General features: G+C 39.7%; 1 protein-coding gene across 4 annotated transcripts; it reads left to right on the forward strand.

The window, feature by feature from the left end:
• The first annotated feature begins 167 nt into the window (after positions 1–167).
• On the forward strand, positions 168–19,820 carry esrp1 (epithelial splicing regulatory protein 1). 4 transcript variants are annotated; one of them, XM_055047741.1, is made up of 16 exons: positions 168–493; positions 917–1,075; positions 1,196–1,312; positions 1,618–1,729; positions 3,129–3,263; positions 4,433–4,487; positions 4,596–4,706; positions 4,793–4,925; positions 5,036–5,078; positions 6,227–6,546; positions 7,823–8,047; positions 9,764–10,016; positions 12,058–12,241; positions 14,174–14,315; positions 15,205–15,276; positions 17,519–19,820. In XM_055047741.1, the coding sequence occupies exons 1-16, from the start codon at positions 362–364 to the stop codon at positions 17,651–17,653; spliced, it is 2,328 nt and encodes a 775-aa protein (XP_054903716.1). In that variant the 5' UTR covers positions 168–361; the 3' UTR covers positions 17,654–19,820. The 4 variants fall into 4 exon arrangements, with proteins under 4 accessions (XP_054903716.1, XP_054903717.1, XP_054903719.1 ...); XM_055047742.1 differs by having other exon boundaries at positions 9,764–10,004; XM_055047744.1 differs by having other exon boundaries at positions 15,205–15,309; positions 17,519–17,619.
• The last annotated feature ends 714 nt before the right edge of the window (positions 19,821–20,534 follow it).

Here is a 20,534-nt window from a genome sequence, read left to right on the forward strand (position 1 = left end):
GATAATATCGCAGTGAATGACAGGAACAAATTTCAGCCCTCCACTCTCTGCCACGTCCTAATCTCTCCTGCACCTGAAAGTAGGCGGGGACACCAGGTATGCAGTCACGTGGTCAGACAGGTAAGAGTCCCTACAAAAGCGTTGATCGTTCAGCCATTACTCCGCGATGGTGACTGCAGCAGGTTCTGGGAGGGATCAAGCTTTCTGGATTTACCAAGCTCACCTTTGCGCTCAGGTGTCACAGTGAAAGTCATTTCTATTCCTCCTTCGCGTCTCAGCCTCACATCGCCCTCCGCGCTGCCCTCCGGCTCAGTGCAGTATCCCCTCAGGTTTTTTTTATTTCAGGGTCGTGTTCGTTCAGATGACGGCGCAGGTAGACTACCTGGTGGTGGTTTTCACCGCCACATCTGGAGCGAGCGGAGAGCTGCTGGGTTCTGACGAGAAGGACCTGGACCGGCTGGTCTGGCAGCTGGTCAATGTGAACACCAAAACGGTAAAAACAAAAACAAACAACAACAAAAATCGCCTTCTTACTCTTTAGCTGTGGATGTGGTTCAAGCAGGAAATCTATTGAGTAGAATGGACGGGGAGACTATAAACTCAAACCACACCATGTTAAGAGTTGGAACGACTCTTTAACAAAATGTCTGTTCTGTTCTTTTCTTGAATTATCTGTTTGATTTGAATCCAAAGAAGCAAAGATACTTTTGTGGTAATATGTAAGGATGTTAAACGTCTGTTATGCTTAATGTCACAAACTAACCGGCTCCTGCTCATGAGAGTCATAATATCTACATTATGATGTGACAAAAGATCAGTCATTTAGATATTTAGATGTGCGCTGTTATTCCAAACCTTACAGGTTCCTCGGTAAGTTTCTGTTTCAGGACTGACTTGTTTTCTGTCTCTGAACCAGTTGGGCAGGGTGAATGAGATCCTCATTAGGCCTGACCTCTCAGACTCCACAGAGGAAAAGTCAGATGAAGATGTGGTGGTTGAGTGTAAAGAGGATGAGTCTTCCTCCGGAGCAGACTGCATGTACACTGCAGCAAGTCTTGACAGTGGTTTAAATATGGTAATGATGTCTTTTGAGTCTTCAATGTCAATTGTCTTCTGGCCTTAAATCTTGGCGATAATCAAGTTTTCTTCCAGTAAGCGACTTGTCCCTCCCCCCTTTCTCTATTTTGTATTTTAGTTCAATCTGCAGCTGACAAATGAGGTGAACAGTGCGGGCGCGGGCACGTCGTTGTGTTTGTGTACGGACGGGCAGCTCCATATCCGTCAAGTGATTCACCCAGAGGCCGCCAGCAAGGTGAGCGAACTGGGTTGGGCTGAACGCCTCCCGGCTGCAGGAAACTCCAGCGTTGACTCTCAGCCGAGTTACTCTGAACCTGTCCAATGACACACGCCCCTTGAACATACCGTGCTACACCTGTGCGCAGGCAGAGAGGCTGAATGCATTCTCCCACAACTGTTACACAAATAAGAGTCGCAAAGAAGGCGGTGTGTGCCATGCTGGCTTGAGCAAACATGAATGCGGTGACTGTAATAAAACAGCAGCTGCTAATGGGCTTCTTGTTCACATCCTTTTCTCTGAATGTTCTCCCCTCTTACTAGAACATCCCGGTCCCAGACTGTTTCTACTCTTTCTTTGACTTGCGGAAAGAGTTCAAGAACCACTTCGCCACCTCTGACCTCAAGGCTTTGAATGCACACGTCATGGCAGAGTGTATCCTTTGTTGACTTGTTGGTACTAAAAATGTCTGGTGTGATTGATTTTATATCACACCTAAATGCTTTAAAACAAAAAACAAATGTTAACAGCAAAGATCACATGAGCAAGATTTCATATATGTAGGGAAAAAAAAACTATCCGAACCTCTGTGACCCCAGGTGAAAATATAAATGATAAAAGCTTACATTACATGTGTCTGATCACATTTGTCTGACGGCATAAAGTGGGTCAAGAGGTCTCCAAAAGCTAACCATCAGGCCCAGATCTAAAACGTGTCGAAACCGGAAGAGAAACAGTTATAATAGTACAACATTGAGAGAGTTACAACAACTCTTAGGCTTCAGTGGACATCAATAGGAGCCGTTATCCACAAAGGGACAAAACATGGAACGTTTGCCAGAAGTGACTCGGCGACAAAATAGTTTTCCAGGAGATCACAAAAAAATGAAAATAAAAGAGATGCACTGCGGGTCTTGGATACGTCCATTAGGATGAGTGTTAATGGTTTAATGAGAATGAGACTAAAACCAAGACCAAAATAATATAAATAACACAAACACTTGTATCACATTTGGCAAAAATAATTCTTAAGATCCCCAAGACATTTGAAACGTATTCTGATAAGACAAAGGTAGAACCTTTTTTTTGAAATTTTGTGTAAAGTTAGTGCAGCTTTTCAGAAAGTACAGATGGAACTAAACAATTAAAAACAAAATGAACATTTTGGCGTGATCTGATTGAGATGCTGTGGTGTGAGCTGAAAGAGGATAAAAAGATGCAAACCGTCTCCAATTTATGTGATTTAAATATATTTCAGCAACTACAAGTGGGCTAAAGTTCTTTCACAAAAACATAAAACAGTTTTCATTGCATGGTATTATTTTTCCACATAGGTTAATAATAACAAAAGTGTCATTTTATCTTTTTCCCTAAGGGAATTCAGCATTTGAAAACTGCATTTCATGTTTCCCCAGGTTCTTTTTGATATTAACATCTGTTTGATCTGAAAATAATAAAAACGTCCAAGCTGAAATCTGTAAGGGTGCAAATAATTTTCACTGCACTGTAAGTGTGCTTTTGGTTCCTTCGTTCTGGTTTAATCTGGTGTGAACATTTTACACTCAGTAATAACTCATTACAGGTTTAAAGCCAGGGTGTTGGCTGCAGAGTAAGAGGTTTTGAAATGCAAATAAGGAAAGAATGGAGCACTTTGCAAAGCCATAAGAGAAAGAGTGTGTGTTTAGCCATTAGGGCTAACCTCACACACCCAGTGGTACAGAAAACCCGGCATGTCAGTGTTTTAAGTCACCCATCCAGACGTGCTTCTTCCCATTTTTCATTAAACACACCTGTCTGTCTGGATAAGTACTTTTCTTAACTGGATCCTCTTCAGCTCTTAGCCTACCTGTCGACGTGTCCTCCATGTGGGATCCCTCGGCCAATCAGGATCCTCTGCCTGCAGAAGTGGCCGTGCAGCAGGTCCAGCTTATGACCAGCATTGTTCTCTCTCTGCTCTCTGAGCCATACTGTGAGTATCTCACACAGGAGGCTAAGAGAAAACTGCACTGTAAACGAGACAGATTTGCTATCACTGTAGTAGGAGAAGAGAACGACAGCTGCTAATTACGCTATCGAGTAACTTCAATTTTGGTGGATTTTATGTGACAGGCGAACACAAAGTAGCACATACCTTTAACGTAGCAATACATGGTACATAATGTCTTTTTCAGAATCCACCCAGGAAAATTATACACGAGTTAAAATGTTTTAGAAAAAAAAAATCTGGAAAGTGTGGTCTGGACTTTGACTAGGCCAATCTAACACATGAATATAGTTTGCTCTAAAGCTATAGAGCAAACTATATTCTGAAGATGTTTAGGGTCGTAGTTCTTCTATCAAATCTGAAGTGTTCTGCAGCCTCTAACATGTTTCCTCAGTGTTTGCCTCCATCCATCGTCCCAACAGCTTTGTCCAGATTCTCTGTCACTTCTGAAGAAAATCATTTCCACACCACAATGCTGCCACCACCACATGCCACATGTGATGTGTCCAGCATGATATACATTTTGGGCTTTCCTCCCCACATTTTGTTTTGCATGTAAACTTTGGTCTCCTCTGACCAGGGTGCCTTTGCCTACATGTTTACTGCGTTTGTGCAAAACTCCAACATATTCACTCAAAAAACGTTTTTTTTCTTCCTGTTGCTGTTTCTTCCATAAAGGTCAGATTTGTTGTAATGATGGATTGAACAGAGCTCTGTGGATAATATTCTATAGCTTTATCCACTTTAAATTTTCTCCCTGACCTTTCTTATGCGTTCCCTGATCTTCATTATGTTTCTTCACTAATGTGCTCTCGCAAACCTCTGAGGTCTTCATGGAACAGCTGCATTTACATTGAGAATGAAGTACAAAATCAAGGACCCTACTCATTAATAAAGAGACATTTTGAAAAATTTGAATTGGTTAATTTAACTCATAAAATCCAATGAAATGAATTCAAGTTTTTAACATGACAGAATGTGGAAAAAACTCACTTCTGTGAGGCTCTGTATCCTCAAAATGTGAAGGTCCAATCCATGTTTAAGTGTAAAAAAACAAAATAAAAGTTGAAAGTGGGTGATTTTAAAATCGAAAGCAAGAAAAGCACTTAAACTATAAACTATAATAATGATCATTCTTTGCTTTTCCATTCCAGGTCACAGTTTTTGCAACCCAGAGAGAGTAAATGAGAGATTTGAAGGTGGCACTTGGTAAGTGAATTATTTTTTGTTTATTCTCTTTCTAACATTAGAATCAACCCAGTCTGTTTCCTACCAGGTTGTTCCTGAGACTGTATTTGTATGTATCCCTGTCTGCAGCAGTAAGATGGAGAAAGTGTGCGATAACACGGTGATCAGAGCCAGAGGGTTGCCATGGCAGTCTTCTGACCAGGACATCGCTCGGTTCTTTAAAGGCCTCAACATTGCCAAGTACGTCCAAGTGGAAATGGAGTGCAGTCACGCAAGCTTTCATTTAGGGTGATCTTCCACTGTATGCTCAATGTTGTATTTTACAGAGGAGGAGCCGCTCTGTGTCTCAACGCTCAGGGCAGGAGGAATGGAGAAGCACTTGTTCGTTTTGTCAGTGAAGAGCACAGAGACTTAGCCTTGCAGAGGCACAAGCACCACATGGGCAACAGATACATTGAGGTAACGGATCAGCAGGCACAGCTTGAAAACCCCTCATTCTGTCATTTTACACCAATTTTACACTGAAGCCACAAGCACTAAACGGACAACATGTTTGTTTTTAACAACAGGTTTACAAAGCAACGGGAGAAGACTTTCTGAAGATAGCAGGAGGTGAGACAACCGTGAATTCGTATGATGTATATTTTCTCATTTCTTAGAAGGATTATATGTATCAAAAACAAAAATCGCCACAAGTGAATGGATACATGATTTAAATATTTATGGATAGGACTGTTGAAAACACTAACATCAGCTAAATGCATGTAGTTATAGCAATTTCAAGTTTGAATACGTAACAAAATGCAAAATAAATTAAAAAATAAATGTCCAAATTATTGTATAAAATTAAATTTTCCTATTTGGTGAAATTGTTAGTTATTATTTTAGTATTTGTTTAGTTATTGGAAATAATAATTTCACCTTTGTTTTTTTGTGTTTTGTCGGGCGCCACTTTGTAATATTTGTCTACTTCTTTAATCATTACAGCAACATAATAAACTTTAATTGTGATGGCAACACAATCAATCTTATTAATTTTTGTTTTGCTTTTTGGTTCCCATGCAACCGCGCTTTTTGGAAACTTTCTGGTTGCACCTCTGCAAAGAGGAAAGACTGTTAGTGAAAAAATTGCACTATTTGTTTACTATATTTAACTATAATGCATAACTACATTTTTCCATTCGCATTGCAATAAAAGATTGGATTAGTTGAAGTCCTGAGGACATTTGGTGGTGCTGCTGCGCCTGCAGATTCCTGAATGTAATAGTTGTAATCACTCACATTTTAGAAAAACATAAAGATGAAATTATGCCCACATTTTAAAATGTCATGCACTTTGTTAAAGTGTAGCCCATTAATTAACGTTTCCATTAGGTGTGTTTTGTTCCAATTATTTTACAGAAAACCTATAATTTGCAGATTGAATCGTCCGCTATGACTCAGCTGTGGTGAAAAATAATAACATAACATTAATAACATATTTTACAAGAGCCTGACAATAACATGCTAGAAGAAATTTTGTATAATGAAGATGATAAAGTCAAGTTTGACTTCCACAAAAATGCATTTAAATTCCTGACCTCGTACTATTTCTGTGCTTCTTGTCTTTCACTTTTTCTCTCAGCACTTTTTCCTGTCCAGCAACTGACAAATTTAAGCTACAAAACTTAAAAAAAAAAAAAAAAAACACTTACACTGCAGTCCATAAAGGAGAACGTAACATGTTGTGAGTTTGGCTAAATCTTCTTGTGTCCCATCAGGTACCTCAAACGAGGTAGCAATGTTCCTGTCCCGCGAGGACCAGATCATAGTGAGGATGCGAGGACTCCCCTTCAACGCCTCGCACGACGACGTTCTCCGATTTTTCTCACCAGAGGACGACTCTAAAGAGACGTGTCCCATCAGCGGAGGGAAGAACGGCATCCTCTTCGTCCGCTACCCGGACGGACGACCGACGGGAGACGCTTTCGTGTTATTTGCCTGTGAGGAGCACGCTCAGTGTGCTCTGAGGAAACACAAGGAGCTCCTGGGGAAGAGATACATTGAGCTGTTCAAAAGCACGGCAGCGGAGGTGCAGCAGGTATGTCGGGGTGTGATGTAGCTTTGATTCTCCTAACAGTTTAAACAGAGTGGCGGGTCTGGTTGTCTGGTGGTGTTGGTGGAAGGTTTGAGGAAAAATAAGATGTTACATGCATATTACACTTGTATTGTTAAAGGTGCAGAAGGTAACTTTTACAAAAGTTCTTGTTTTTGCATATTTGTTAAAACTGTCACCAAGTTGTGAGACTGATAATCTGTGAAAAGATCGAGCTTCCAAGTAAGCTAAGCTAAGCTGCTACTGCTGTGTGAGGAAATGCACCCCACCAAAACCAACCAATCAGAGCTAGGAGGAGTGTCTTAGAGCTGCCAATCAATCTCAATGTAATGGTGGCGAAGAAACAGCTTACCGTTACAGGAAAACTGTCATCAGTGGCCATGCTAACTAGAGTGAGCATTCACTCTAGTTAGCATGCTACACTGCTAGCTGCAGTGTAGCTGAGAGCTACGGCGGTGGGGACGAGCAGCGCCACATGGAGAGGTGATTGACAATACTAAGACCCTACTGGGAAAAGTCAGAGAACTCATTTTTTTCACAGATTATCAAACCATAATGCTATGGCATAGTGACAGTTTTAACAAATATATAAAAAGATATATTTTTTAATAAAAGTTATGTACTGCAGCCTTAAAGCTACTAATTGAATGGTCAGAAAGAGGCTGGGATAATAATGAGTATAAAACAATTGAAGATTTATTATTTGCTGTTTTGTTTCTTACCTTTTAGGGTTTTTTCCAGTTTTAAATCATGTTTATGCTTGTGGCTATTAGATATTGTAGCAATGTGAGGGTGTAGCCTTAATCCTGAGACCTTCATCCTATCTGTGTGTTTGCAAACAAACTTCTTCCTTTTTAGAATCCTGCACTGCTTCGCTCTGTCCACTGAGGTTCTAATGTTCAATTTCCTATCTCTTGTGACTGGTGCACCTACAGCCCATAAGTATATCTATGCAGAGACTTTTCCTCTTGTATATGAGCCTGTGAGGCCTTTATCTGTCTTCTCTAGAAATGCAAACATGCTGGTGTCCTGTTGGCTGCAGGCCAGCTCCTGTTTGACAGCGCGACATATTTAAACACAGCATTGCCTCGGCTTTCTTTGCCTCCTTAGTTCTGCCATGTAGGTGTTTCATTGTTGGGTTTGAACTCATAACAGCAGGTCTGAGTTGGCTGCTTTATCTAAAAGCATCTCAGGCAAACAAGGAAATCCTAATCCAGAATGAATACTTCAATTCTCATGTCAAACCATGTGTGTATTCCAGGTGTTGAACCGGTACTCCTCCGCCCCGCTGATCCCTGTTGCCCCGGCCCCCCTGGTGTCAGTGCTGCCCACGGTTTCTCTCCTGCCTCCTCCTGGCGGTGTGAGGGACTGCCTCAGGCTGAGGGGCCTACCGTACACGGCGAGCATCGAGGATATCCTCACCTTCCTGGGCGAGTTTACACAAGATGTCAGACCACATGGTGTGCACATGGTGCTCAACCAGCAGGTACATGCAGCAACCATCTAGACACACCCTGCGCTCACATACTTTCTTCCACAAATTTACAAAATTATTCAGTCAACATAAACTTTATTGTCACTGCATCACTGTTTCTTTGAGAGGACGGTTTGTTCCTGTCTCTCAAAAGTTCTTGTCTCTCCAAATAATAAATTAAATAAGATTAAAAGATTAATATAAAACACAATAATAAATTTGAACTGCAAGGTGCTCCAGAAGTGCAAACTGTCCTTATTGAGACATGCAAATGTTCTTCCTAGCACATTTCTCTTGTATCTCTCAAAGCCCAAATTTATGCATCATTTTGCATTTTAAAGCATCAATTTTAAGAAATAATTGGTAGCCATGAAGGTAAATAAAATGTGATAACCACAGGAAAAGATAAAGTTTTGCATTAATGATCCCCTCGTGTTCATCCTGTACTAATCTTTTTCAATGTCCTTTTACTTACTTCTTAACAAAATATGTTAAATTTCAAGCTAGTATGGTCACTGTTCATGGAGTCAACTTGGACACAAAACTTAAAATCTCCAAATAGACCATATTTTCCACTCCACTAGATCAGACATTTTTCTGAATGAAGTTTTTTTTCTCAGTTTCTTTCACCTACCATCAAAACATAGTCAAGTTTTGAAAAAGAACTTGAAGATGAATGTGAAGTTTCATATCAACTGAATAAATATGTCTTGAAAATATGACCTTCATAAAAACTGATGGGTTCTTTTAAGTTGAGATTCATGCTTTCATTCAAAAGCCATGGCCACTGAGATCATTCATCATCATTTTGAGGCGTTGTCTGATTGCCTGAGGCTGCAGGTGATGTGAAAATACTCTCAGTTTTTGCAAAACGATCCCCTCAACACTGTTGGTTCTCTCTCCTGTAGATGGGGGTCCAGATTATGTTTGTAGTCTGGACATAAATTTAATCTGCTACAACATGTCAGATTAGCCACAAAATTAACTTTAACTTTAGTGTAAGAAGTGTTACCAGTTTTAGAAATTATTTGTCATTTTTGTGTTTGTTTTCATCTCTAGGTAAGAGATGTACATTTCTCAGCCATTCAGTTTTAAGACAACAATGAGATTTTACTTGAAAGTTTAGCATTTTTGTAGAACGCAGCGAAATTATAATCAACAGTACCAGGTTCTTTATCCTGTCTGATCCGGTCCAATGAGTCGAGTAATATAAAGCGTATGAAATTGTAACTTATGTTTCAGAATCTTCTGTGCCTCTGCAGGCTTGAACCCATAAAGATAAGAATTAAAAAGGGCTTTTTAATTGGGTGTAAATGTAAATAAATAAACAGGATTTTGTGGATCATTAGGTGAATCTGAAGTTTGTGTGCCACTGTACTGAATAGTGTATGTCTACTGTGATCTAGAGATTGTAATTCACAGTTTTCAGCTGCTCTGTGTCCTTGATACTTTGATACAACAGCGTAGCTGGGAATTAATTTTAAAGTCACTCTTGAGTGGCCTCCAGTGGGCAAATAATTGTTAGCCAAATTTCTTGGAAAATCACTTTCAGTTTCAGGTTTCTGGCATGCTGAGGTGAGTCAGCTATCAACAGTGCAGACAAAAAAGTGGAGCGGGAGACCAAGTGGTGTGGTTATTGGATCATTTCTGTGATTTCTGTGCCTCTGCAAGTGAAGTATCAAATGTGTCTTCGATGCGACACATTTCCTCTCTCCTCTGTGTTTGCAGGGCCGTCCGTCGGGCGACTGCTTCATCCAGATGACCTCAGCAGAGCGGGCGCTGCAGGCCTCGCAGCGGCTCCACAAACACGTGATGTCCAGCCAGCGCGGGGCGAACAGCCGCTACGTGGAAGTGTTTCCCTGCAGCACTGACGAGATGGGCCTGGTGCTGATGGGAGGCTCACTCTCACACACGCACACACACACACACAGCCGGAGCAGGAGTGGGACAGGGCTCAGCCCGCCGCCATGTAAGTCCAGACGTAAGTGCTGCTGGGAGCTGGGGGTGCTTCGGGTCTGCAGGGTAGGTGGGCTCCTGCCGGGGTGGCAGAGTTGCTGGTTTTTCCTCCAATCTAGATCTGTGGGAGGATGTGGGAAGGATTCATACTCTGACTGTGTGTGTGTGTGTGTGTGTGTGTGTGTGTGTGTGTGTGTGTGTGTGTGTGTGTGTGTGTGTGTGTGTGTGTGTGTGTGTGTGTGTGTGTGGGTGTGTGTGTGTGTGTGTGTATCAACGTGAGTCTTCTTGTTTTAATTTAGTATGATCACTACAACCATTTGCATGTAATGATGATACTGTTTTTAATACATTCCTTCACTTTTCACTCTGATTGGATACTGTAGCGTAATTTTCCATCGGCATGTTTGTTACTCGTTTCTGATTCCTTTACTCTACCACTGCTGAACTGATTCACAAAGATCTGAAAGGCTCTGAAAAGTGTAAGCAAAGCGGTTCCTCAACAAGCTCAGAATACGGCAGCGCGGCTTACAGTTTTCTGATCCTGTCAGATCGGTAGTGGCGGTCCTGGGATTTAGCCTCAACAGACAAGCACACGTTAGGCATGTGTGTGGGTCTCCTGTGCTTGTCCAATCAGGATCTGTGCGAGGGGTGGGCAGAGCTGCTGCGTAGATGTGCTTTGGTCTCAGTGTCTGTTCACAATTAAAGCTGGTTTGACAGCTGATGAATGTCTGATTTATGTTGCAAATGATTATATCTGTATAGGCAATATTACATGCTTTAGTTGGAATGAGTTCCGCTTATTTTGAGATGCATTTTAGATAATTTCTTTAAATAAGAAAATATTCACTATAATTAGAATACATACATTACACATAGTGATGTATTCAAAATATTTATGTTCATTTTGATTATTGTTATTTTTAGCTAGCGATAATACTTTTTTTTTCAGAAATTGTTAATATTACATAAAAAAAATATATATATAAGGCCAAAGTAATCATATTTCCACAGGGAGGATAAGCCACAAAAATATCATTTCTAAGCTGTTTATAAGCTTATAAAAAAAAAAGCTTATAAATAGAAAGTTAAGTGGAAGAAAAAAGTCTGGTAGATTAAGGTCCCTTAAAAAACAGGGCTAACTAAAGTTCTTTGAGGTTTATGAAGGAAAACTATTCAAAATTCTGGGTGAGATTTACAAGACATGGACTGAACCAGAGTCGTTTCCCACATTACGAACCAGGACAGGACATCCAACTGTCCCTGACAACTATAAACACGTTTCAACTGGGCTAAAGAGAAGAAGAACTGTTGCACAGGAGACCATTATCATCTTTTGAGATGAACGTTTGCATTTTATATGAAAATAGAGTTCAGAGAGTCTGACAGAAGACTGGAGAGGTAGAAAAGTCCCTGTAACAGGAGGACAGATCTGGTTTAATGACCAGTGATCTCTGTGCTGGACTGACCAATAAACTGACCTGAGCTAAAACCCACAGCATTATTATCACTAGTCTTTTGCAATATTCTTACTTTGTTGGATTTTCATTGAAAAGCATAATCTTAGTAATTTACTCAAACATACAGTTGAAAGACACCGATCGTGGAAACAATATGTCATAAAAGAATTTTACTTTTTAAAATAAACGACTGAAGTGATTTAACCTTTTTATTTTACTATAAAATATTGGGATATGTACATCTAAAATAGCTTTTTAAGACGTAATAATTTCAATAGCTTCTTGCTGCTGGGATTGTTCAGTTTCGTTCTCATGTAGATTGATCTATGAAGAATTAGGAAAAGAGCAAAAGAGTCTTATTTCCAATCAATCAGCTCAATCATAATCTAATTAAAACTGATTTTTTGAATCTTTAAACTGTAATTTCTGTAAATCTTGTACATTACACAGAAAAATGCATGCATCACATGCACAATAAAAACATCAGTGGTCATTGCATGAGCCGCTCTCTCAACATCAAACGATTAGCTTCACCACCATGACTCCCCCTTCCTCCAGGTGTGACGGATTTTATATTTCTGTTTCTGTCCTTGTTCTTCCATTATTTAGGTTTATCTCCTCCATCGTACTCTTTCACTCCAGTTCAACAAATCCTCCCCACGGACGCAGTTGCAACTGCCCTTTACCCTCCTATGGGGCAGATGTTGCTGGCTCCCCGTCCCTTGCACCCCGGACATCCTTACTACCCCGCATCAGCTCAGCTGTACATGAACTACGGAGCTTACTACCCCAGGTAAAAAAAATTAAATAAACAATTAGAGGTTAAAAATAAACAAAAACATTGTTAAATCTTGGAAACAATTGTTTGTGGTCATAACTTTCAGCCATATTCCTTCAAAATATGTGTATGTATATGAACAGAAGATATTTTTTAATACTGCAAGCTGCTGCTGAGTTTATGAACATTTTAGGCAAACATTTGTTTATGTTTGCCTAACATAAACAAAAAGTTTATGTTTGTTTTAAACCTTTAAAGTGATATAATTGCGCATCATTTTCTTCAGCCGATCCCTTTTTGGTAAATTTTGGGTTTTCTGTGTAATGTTGACTCTTTACCAAACTAAAATGAAACTGAACTGAAAATGCTGTCAAATTTAAAGCTTTATGAAATAAATGGGGCGCCCCATTAAATATTGAGTTATTTAAGAAAATATTCACATGTTGATGTCAATTTTTTTTTTATTCAGCTCTTAAGTGACTTAAAACTTAAACCTTAATTTACTCATCAACAAAAATGTGTTTTCTGCCTGAGGCAAAAGTTGTTCTTGTCCCGATCCAGCAGACTCTGAGGAAAGTTTGCCTCTCTCTGTGCGGTACCAAAACATTTTTATGTTATCTTTCGCTCTAGTGAACGCTGGTCCAGGCGTTTTTGTTGCTCTGAGAGAGCGTTGGTTTCCTTTTCTAAGGAAAGTTAAACTTGTTCAGTCTGTTTTTGATTGCTTGTTTGGGCTTCATGTAGGATCTTGCTCTTACTCATGATGTTCACTCTTACTTCAGTGGTCCTGTCTACATCTCTGAGGGTCATACTGGGCTTTTCTACATCAGTACGCGGAGTGTTACAGAAACATATTATTTTGCACATTTTCGTATTCCCATTTGTCTCAACTGCTTCTAAAAACAGCCCAAGAACTTGAAAAATATCCAGCTGTTCTTGGGCAGTAAGTTAATGTTTTTTTGGTGTCTGGAAAAAAACCTTTTCAAAAAGGTGGTACTCTGCCCATCACCTAGTAACCAAAGAGGACGTTTGATTAACTGGTTTTACCGATTTGTGCGCTGTACAATGGCTGCTGGAGTGTTTTTGTTGGTGATTTACTGTCGAGAAACTCCTTCCTGCTTCCTAGTTGATTGTACAAGAGGCCCTACTTCTGCTTTTCCAAGTGGTAGAATTGCGTATCATTTTTTTGTTGGGACATAAATGTTGAGTTTATACCTCCAAGAACTCATTTTAATTTTGGATTTAAAGTGACAAGATGCCCTAAAACATCTTATTCTGAAAGGAGTTCAAAATCGACAGAAATGATCAGACTAAAATCTAAATATTTGTTTAAAAATTTTAATGAAGGAAGCGTAAAAAATTACAGAAGGAAGTGTAATTGGTCCTTTAATAATTTCATGAAAATTTGACTGAAAATTTGTTAGTTTCTTATGTGTTTGTATTACTTAAGCCTTTCACTATGGTTGGCATTTTTATGTTGGAAAAGCATCTATTTTTTCCACATGACTGTATGGGGAAAAAAACTATCACTGCACATCACCTGGTCACAGTTAATTTGGAGGACAGATGAAGCTAAATGCAGAGGGATCACGTATTAGAGACTGTAGACTGGAGCGGCGCTCACATTGTTCGATCTGCTCTAGTCACCAGAAATAAAAGAACGTTTAGTCTGGGGTTGAAATGTTTCTTGTCAAGGAGAAAAACTGGGACAAGGGTGGTTAATAACTGCACACTGTGTTATCAGGGAGCTTGGTAAACATGAAGTGACCTCTGTTTCTGTCTGGACGGTCATTTTGAAGGCATTTAAACACCCACAGTCCCTCCCAGTTTCATGCTTTTCTTCCCGCTGCTTAGTTAGTGTGTGTTTTAGTTTCTGAGAATAAGCCATTTTTTTTTTCATTTAGAACCTCTGAGAAATAAGATTAAGTTCACTTTTTTTTTTTTTCCCAGTCCTCCTGGCTCGCCTACAACTCTGGGTTTCTTCCCGGCCCACTCCTCCATGTCTTCCCCTGGAGGGTTGGTGCGGATGCCTGGCCTTCCCTACAACGGCAGCGGCGTTAAAGACCTCATCAACGCTGTGCAGGGATATCAGGTAAGAACCAACTCCCTGAAAGCCTCACATTCATTCACATAGCACATTTATATATACATATATATGTTTAAGCATATAATCGATACCTTCAGTGTTCACACACCTCTCTGTAGACCCAAGTGTTTTATTCAAATCTTCTGGTATTATGGGTGTGGACTGTTAGGCATCCAGTGCGGTTGCCTAGAGGCTATCAAACTAGTTTATCCTGTCTCCTCTCCTTGCTCTGTCACACATGCACTGCTGCTTGCTTTGACTTGAACTGGAGTGAGTCAAGTTGTTGTCTAAAGCAGGAGCGGAGTCAAGAAACTTGGGGAAAAGACATAAACAAATAATTTTATCATTTAGAGCAGGGGTGCTGCAAAAGTAGAGTGGGTAAACTGCATGAAGTAAAAAACAAATAAAATAGGGGTCAGAATATTATCCATGCCGTCACTTGATTGACATACAGATCAGCCGGTAATGTTTCCTTTAGTTGTTTTTCCCAACAGCCATTATAATAAAGAAGAAGTAGAGAGTTTTTTATGATGCTTAAGTCCCTCTGCATCTGAAAACAATGGTGCAAAGTTCATCAAAACTAGCTAGACAGCGAGTTACGACCAATTTTTAGGCCCACTTTTTCTCTTGATCGTAAGAAAGGGAATAAAAATGATTGGGGGATAAAATGTATCACTTTCATATGGAAATAAATATATAGAGACTTCACAATATACATAGGAATTAATAAATATTTTACGTTTCTGTAGCAGGTTTACCAGTTTGACTTAGTATCAGTGTGTGCATCCCTGATTGAGAGTTGGAACTAAACATTTTTCCTGCTAAATTTTGGACCCATGTTGAGTTCAACGGTTAAATGTGTCTATGTTATACCCCTCCTTTTATCACGACGCAGTACGCTCCAGAGGATGCTTTCATCCACGCTCACGACCCGGCTAGGACGTTTCTTACGCAGCCCAAAGAATGGGTGTGTATTTAAGGTGTCTGAGGCAGGTGGCAGGTAAGGATTGGCTCAGGGCTTAGTTAGGGGGAATTATTTTAGACTCAGCTTTTAGAGATGGCTTGACTTTTCACTAAGGGTTTCTGGGCTCAATAGGACAAGGCTGGAGGATTATAGCAGATGTCTTGGATTTTATTTCACCTTTTCGGATCATTTTAATTTGAGTGGTGTGTTTCTGTCCTACTGAATATTTTTTTTACTCAGTGCAGGGATGGTAAAACGAGAAAACTGACTGTTCACTTACAATCCCCTCTCCACACTGCAACGTGAAGCCTTATGCAACAAAACCAAAGCCGTCGACGGATGAAGTGTGTCTGTCTGGAGAAAAGCTTGTTATTATCTCATCTCATTTTAAATCTGCTACAATTTCACGCAGAGGAGTCCAAACAAATATTTCTCAACCAATATGCTGTGTGTTGGGTGTTGTGAATCAGCTCTGACTGAATGGTTGAGTCAGGAGCTTTTAGCAGCTCAGCTGTGATTCACACCTACAGTCTCATTAAAAGCACATTGGAAGCCTTAGAACAAAAATCTGATGCTCTCCGTGGGAAATTATAGCGCGCCGAGCTATTAGCATAATGATGCCGCATTTTCATGCGGAAATGACTCACATTGGAGCTCCAGGAAGGTTTACTGGAGAAATCTGAGCTTTTTTACATTATAAGCAGAGATCGAGGGTATTTAACGCTGGAGAATTGCCCCTTAGAAGTGATGTGCGTCTTCCTGTAAGTGGCAAGTACGGAAAAAAAACTTTAGTAGTTATTTGTTACATCCCACAAATTTTATTATTAGGACTGTGATTACTGAGATCAAGAAATACTAAAATTTGCTAAGAATAATAACCGTCATGATACACAGTGTACTTGAAGTGCACTTTAAAACAAACCTCAACATTTAAACCGTATTTGGTTTCAAAATCCCAAATCCTGCCGAACTGATGGCGTGACATTTCCTGTTTTATCCACAGTTTTCCACTTCATGCCGATGTTTATGAATTTTTCCTTAGTTATGAGGCAAACTGTTGCTACGAAACCACAAGTTACTCAACAAGCTGTTGCTAGGAAACCACAAGTTACTCAACAAGCTGTTGCTAGGAAACCACAAGTTACTCAACAAGCTGTTGCTAGGTAACTAACGAGTCAGTTAGTTGATGCTACCGGTTTAATTGGCTGCGAGAGCTTGAGCTGCTAAAGCCTTTTCTCTGCCTACGTCTCCCAGAATGCTATGCAGTTCTGGATCAGAGATCAGTAAATTTTGGATATTCTATCAGAATATTTCATCTCTTGATATTGATTATGTGTCTACCCCAGATTACCATGTAAAATGGAGCCTCATCCCCCCACACAGTGACACAGCTCTGGCCTAAAACCCTTTGAACAGACATAATCTGCATTTTATTGCAATGAAGATGCGCCACAGCATTCTGGTAGCCATTTTGGCATAAAGCTGGATCTACTCTTGTTTATCTGTGTTTTAAGCCTGCGTTTTATGGTTCAGCCAAACAATTAAATCAACGTTGCATCACCAAATATATTTGGCATAACTCTCACAAAAGCAACTTCAACTTATTTAATAAACAAATGGCAGTGTATATGTTGAAATAAAACTGTGGACACAGTTTATTTCTCTTACTTGAGTCTGAATTCAATTCACTACAAACTCTGATTTTAAATGGTGGTTTTTCAACACAGCCAAAGAAAACTGCTAGCCGAGATTCACTTTCAGGAATGATTAAAATAGGAACATTTTTTATTGTTGTCAAACTATGGCCGTCATGAAGATTTAAACACATTCATTTTTTTTATTTAAGAGTGATATTCAGGAAATATATTTCAGATTAATGACAAACGTAGCCACAGATCTGAAGTTCCCACATCTTTGCAACAAAACCAAGCTGCCTTAAGCAGCCGCCTCGTTTGCTTATGACTTGGACTGGCCTTGATTTCAGTCGGTATAAACTGAATTTATGCACTTTAAATTTGACCTGCATATCAACGCCGAGGGTTTAATGAACAGTCAGTTGACGCTCTAGGCTAATGGACGGGTCCCACAACAGATGTGGCCTTCAGGCAGTTGAGGAGGTGGCGGGTAACATCTGGCTCTGGTGGAAGGGCTTCTTTTTGTACTTTTGTTACCTTTTTTTTTTTTTCTCCTCTAACTTATTTGTCTTTCTGTGTCCCTATTTCTCCCCCTCCTGCCGTCCTCCCAGGGTCCTGTGGAGTCTGTCTCTCTGCTGACCAGCAGTCTCATGGGTCAGACCGGCGGAGGAGAAACTCCTCTTATGTCCCTTCCTCTCATCACAAAGCCCGGGGGCCACCAGTACCTGGATCTGACCCTACTGTAGCGTCGCACAGAAAGTGTATGCATATGTGACAACGACTTGTTAGTTTGTGTTTTTTTTTAAGTCTTTTAGAAATCTTATTTATATTATTAGGTTAAAAAAATTTATGTATTTTATACCAAATTTACTGCAGCCTTAGCCAAAAATAGCAATTTTTTTATATATATTGCACATTATCTGTATGTTTAAAAGCTTTATAGAGATTTTTTTTAAACTTGTTTAGTTACTGGAATCATTATATCTGCCAGCCAAACTAGAGAAGTATAATCTAGTAGCAACTGAGCTCAGCCTTTTCTCCAAGCTTTTCTGTGAAGAGTGAAAGTGACTGTGTGAAAGAGATGTGAATGTGAATATTACGCATGAATATTGTGTTTATATGCATATGGAGACAAGTATGCAGTGATTGTATTGAAAGCTGTAGTGCATAAAGAAGTACTGTAGTAAAACTTAAGATGTTTACATGATGCTAAATACCAATGCACTGCTAACGAGTAGAAATGTAAAGACGAATAAAGATGCAGTATCTTCTGATGGCAAACGTTTGCTAAGGGTGGTTCAGATCCAGAAAACGACAAAAGCGGCAGATTAATGACGGGATTTTCAAATAGTGATTGAAATGAAGCTTGCAAAACAAAATCAAACAAACCTGGATGTGTCTCTGGTTGCAGCATTCAGGAAGTCTGCAAGTTTAATGCAAGACATGCAAATACAGATCCATCTCAATAAATATGAATATTATTGAAAAGGTCATTTTTATCAGCAGTTTGGTTCAAAACCGATACATTATATAAATTCATTGTAGACCTTTTTAAATGTTGAAGGCCAATGAAAACACAAAATGTTTTTTCAAAAAGTATAGAAGTATTTTTATTTCCTGCAGTTAATAGTTTTCCACCAGTAACTGAGAGAATCCACAAAGTGGATTAGCCACAAACGATTACTGCCAAACAAGAGGTCTTGTATCAAGGCTTCTTAATTTAAAGTTAAGTGGAAGAAAAAAATGTGGTAAATAAGTGGTACACAACCAATAGGGTTAACGTTCTCCCTTTTTGAAAATTATGAAGAAAAAACTTATTTTGATGGGATTCACAATTCAGAAACATGCAGAAACATTCATTGTGTTGGGGGGAGGAGAAAGGAGCAAGCTGTTTTCCTCAAATGAAAGAAACTGATTGTTCAGAGTGCTGCATCCATTCAAAATGAAGGAAAACTTAGTGGAGGAATAAACTGAGACGGACAAGCGAACGGAGTGACGTTTCTCTATTTAAAATGTTTTTATATTTGATCTAAATTTTGGGTTCTCATTAATCCATCATCAAAATGATCAGAAAAAGACACTTGAAGTATGAGTTTCATCGTTTGAATTTAGTTTCCATTGGCATTTTGTTTTATTGAGATGCACCTGTATTATTCTTACTCATTTCAACAGAGTTCAGTCTTCTGGATAACACACCCTATTCTGTTTCTGGACAGTGTTGCATCACTGTGTTTTTTTTCTCATGGTCATCCCAACCTTTGATTCATGCAGAAATAATTCTGTCTTGTGAAAACTCAAACACTGGTGTCTTCATTAATACCGCTGCTGATTTACCCACAACACATCCCCCCTGCTGGGAATCTGGACCAACCATATTGTGTGTCTGACTCCGGCATCAGACTCACTTCACAGAAATGTGTCGTCTCTCCTCCTTTCTGTTGTTTCTATTTTTGTAGGTTAATGCCAACGCTGCTTTAGCGTCTTGGTTTCTTCTCCTTCAACATGTGATTCTCAGTGCCTTAACCCCAAAGTTTGCTTTAATCTAGATTAACTGACTCAAACGAATGAATCTCAGGAATCCGAGGAGGTCCCTGTTCGATTTCATTAGCTCTTGTTCTTATGATCCAACGTGTCTCGTCTTTTCTCCACCATCTGCAGTGACAGTGTGAAATATGATTGAACAAAACCTGTTCCTTGTTATCTCTTTAAATCGTTTGTACATTTTTTAGAAACATTGCTTACTGAAGGACATGTTTGACATATGTCTCATAAGTTTTGTCATGTGTGCCATGCAGAGTTAATGTTTAGAATCAATATTTTCTGTATACACGTGTCCAAAAGCAGGAAGTCCTGCTGCAGACATACTGAAAACAAAACAAAACAAAAAAAAAGCAATAAACATAATGTTGTGAATTTTCCAGCCTCCTTCTGCTTGATTTGAGCTGTTCTGTGTTTAAAGTGGAGGAGCACAAACACTTAGGTGGCGCCTATTGGTGACAGAATGTGACTCAAGGCGAAACTGTGGGAACTCCCTCGTACTGTCCTCAGTGACTATCTCTTGAGTTTCCACACACACACGCACACACACACACATGCCCGTCCACGCACACACACACACCCACCTACACACACACACCACACACACACACACACACACACACACACACACACGCACACACACACGCACACACATGCATGCTTCAGCCAAAACAAAAAAAAGGCCATTGTCACTTAGACACACTGAACACATTGTAGTGAGGATGGTCTTTCTTCCTCTGGGTGAAAAGGTGGAGAATGGAGAGATCAGGAAGTGGGAAGAGAGAAGGAAGACGGAGGAAAACAAGATCTCAGACCCCCTCAGGGCAGATTTGGTATTGTGTAATTTAATCCCAGGTGCCCCACCCCGACTGATCCCTTTAAAAAACACACACACACATTGGTACTCGGAGAACAGCACCACGTCTCAACTACCTTAACATTATCGTGTCTGCAACGAACTTCAAACTATCTGCTTTCAACATTTTTATCAGCAGATAGTTAGCAGAGATAGAAGCTAAGCAGAGCTCAGTTTTCACACAATGTCATTTACTTTTAGGTCAATCTAATTTTTTTAAGTACTAGTTTAAG

The sequence above is a fragment of the Poeciliopsis prolifica genome, unplaced genomic scaffold (assembly GCF_027474105.1).
Source record: "Poeciliopsis prolifica strain line A6 unplaced genomic scaffold, Auburn_PproV2 SCAFFOLD026, whole genome shotgun sequence".
NCBI lineage: Eukaryota > Metazoa > Chordata > Actinopteri > Cyprinodontiformes > Poeciliidae > Poeciliopsis > Poeciliopsis prolifica.

What these genes read in the sequence shown, in the direction of transcription:
- esrp1 (XM_055047741.1), top strand. Translation starts at nt 362, where the DNA reads ATGACGGCGCAGGTAGACTACCTGGTGGTGGTTTTCACCGCCACATCT. An exon ending in AAAGGCCTCAACATTGCCAA is followed by an intron (nt 4,707 to 4,792) that starts GTACGTCCAAGT and finishes TGTATTTTACAG; the next exon opens with AGGAGGAGCCGCTCTGTGTC. An exon ending in CTTTCTGAAGATAGCAGGAG is followed by an intron (nt 5,079 to 6,226) that starts GTGAGACAACCG and finishes GTGTCCCATCAG; the next exon opens with GTACCTCAAACGAGGTAGCA.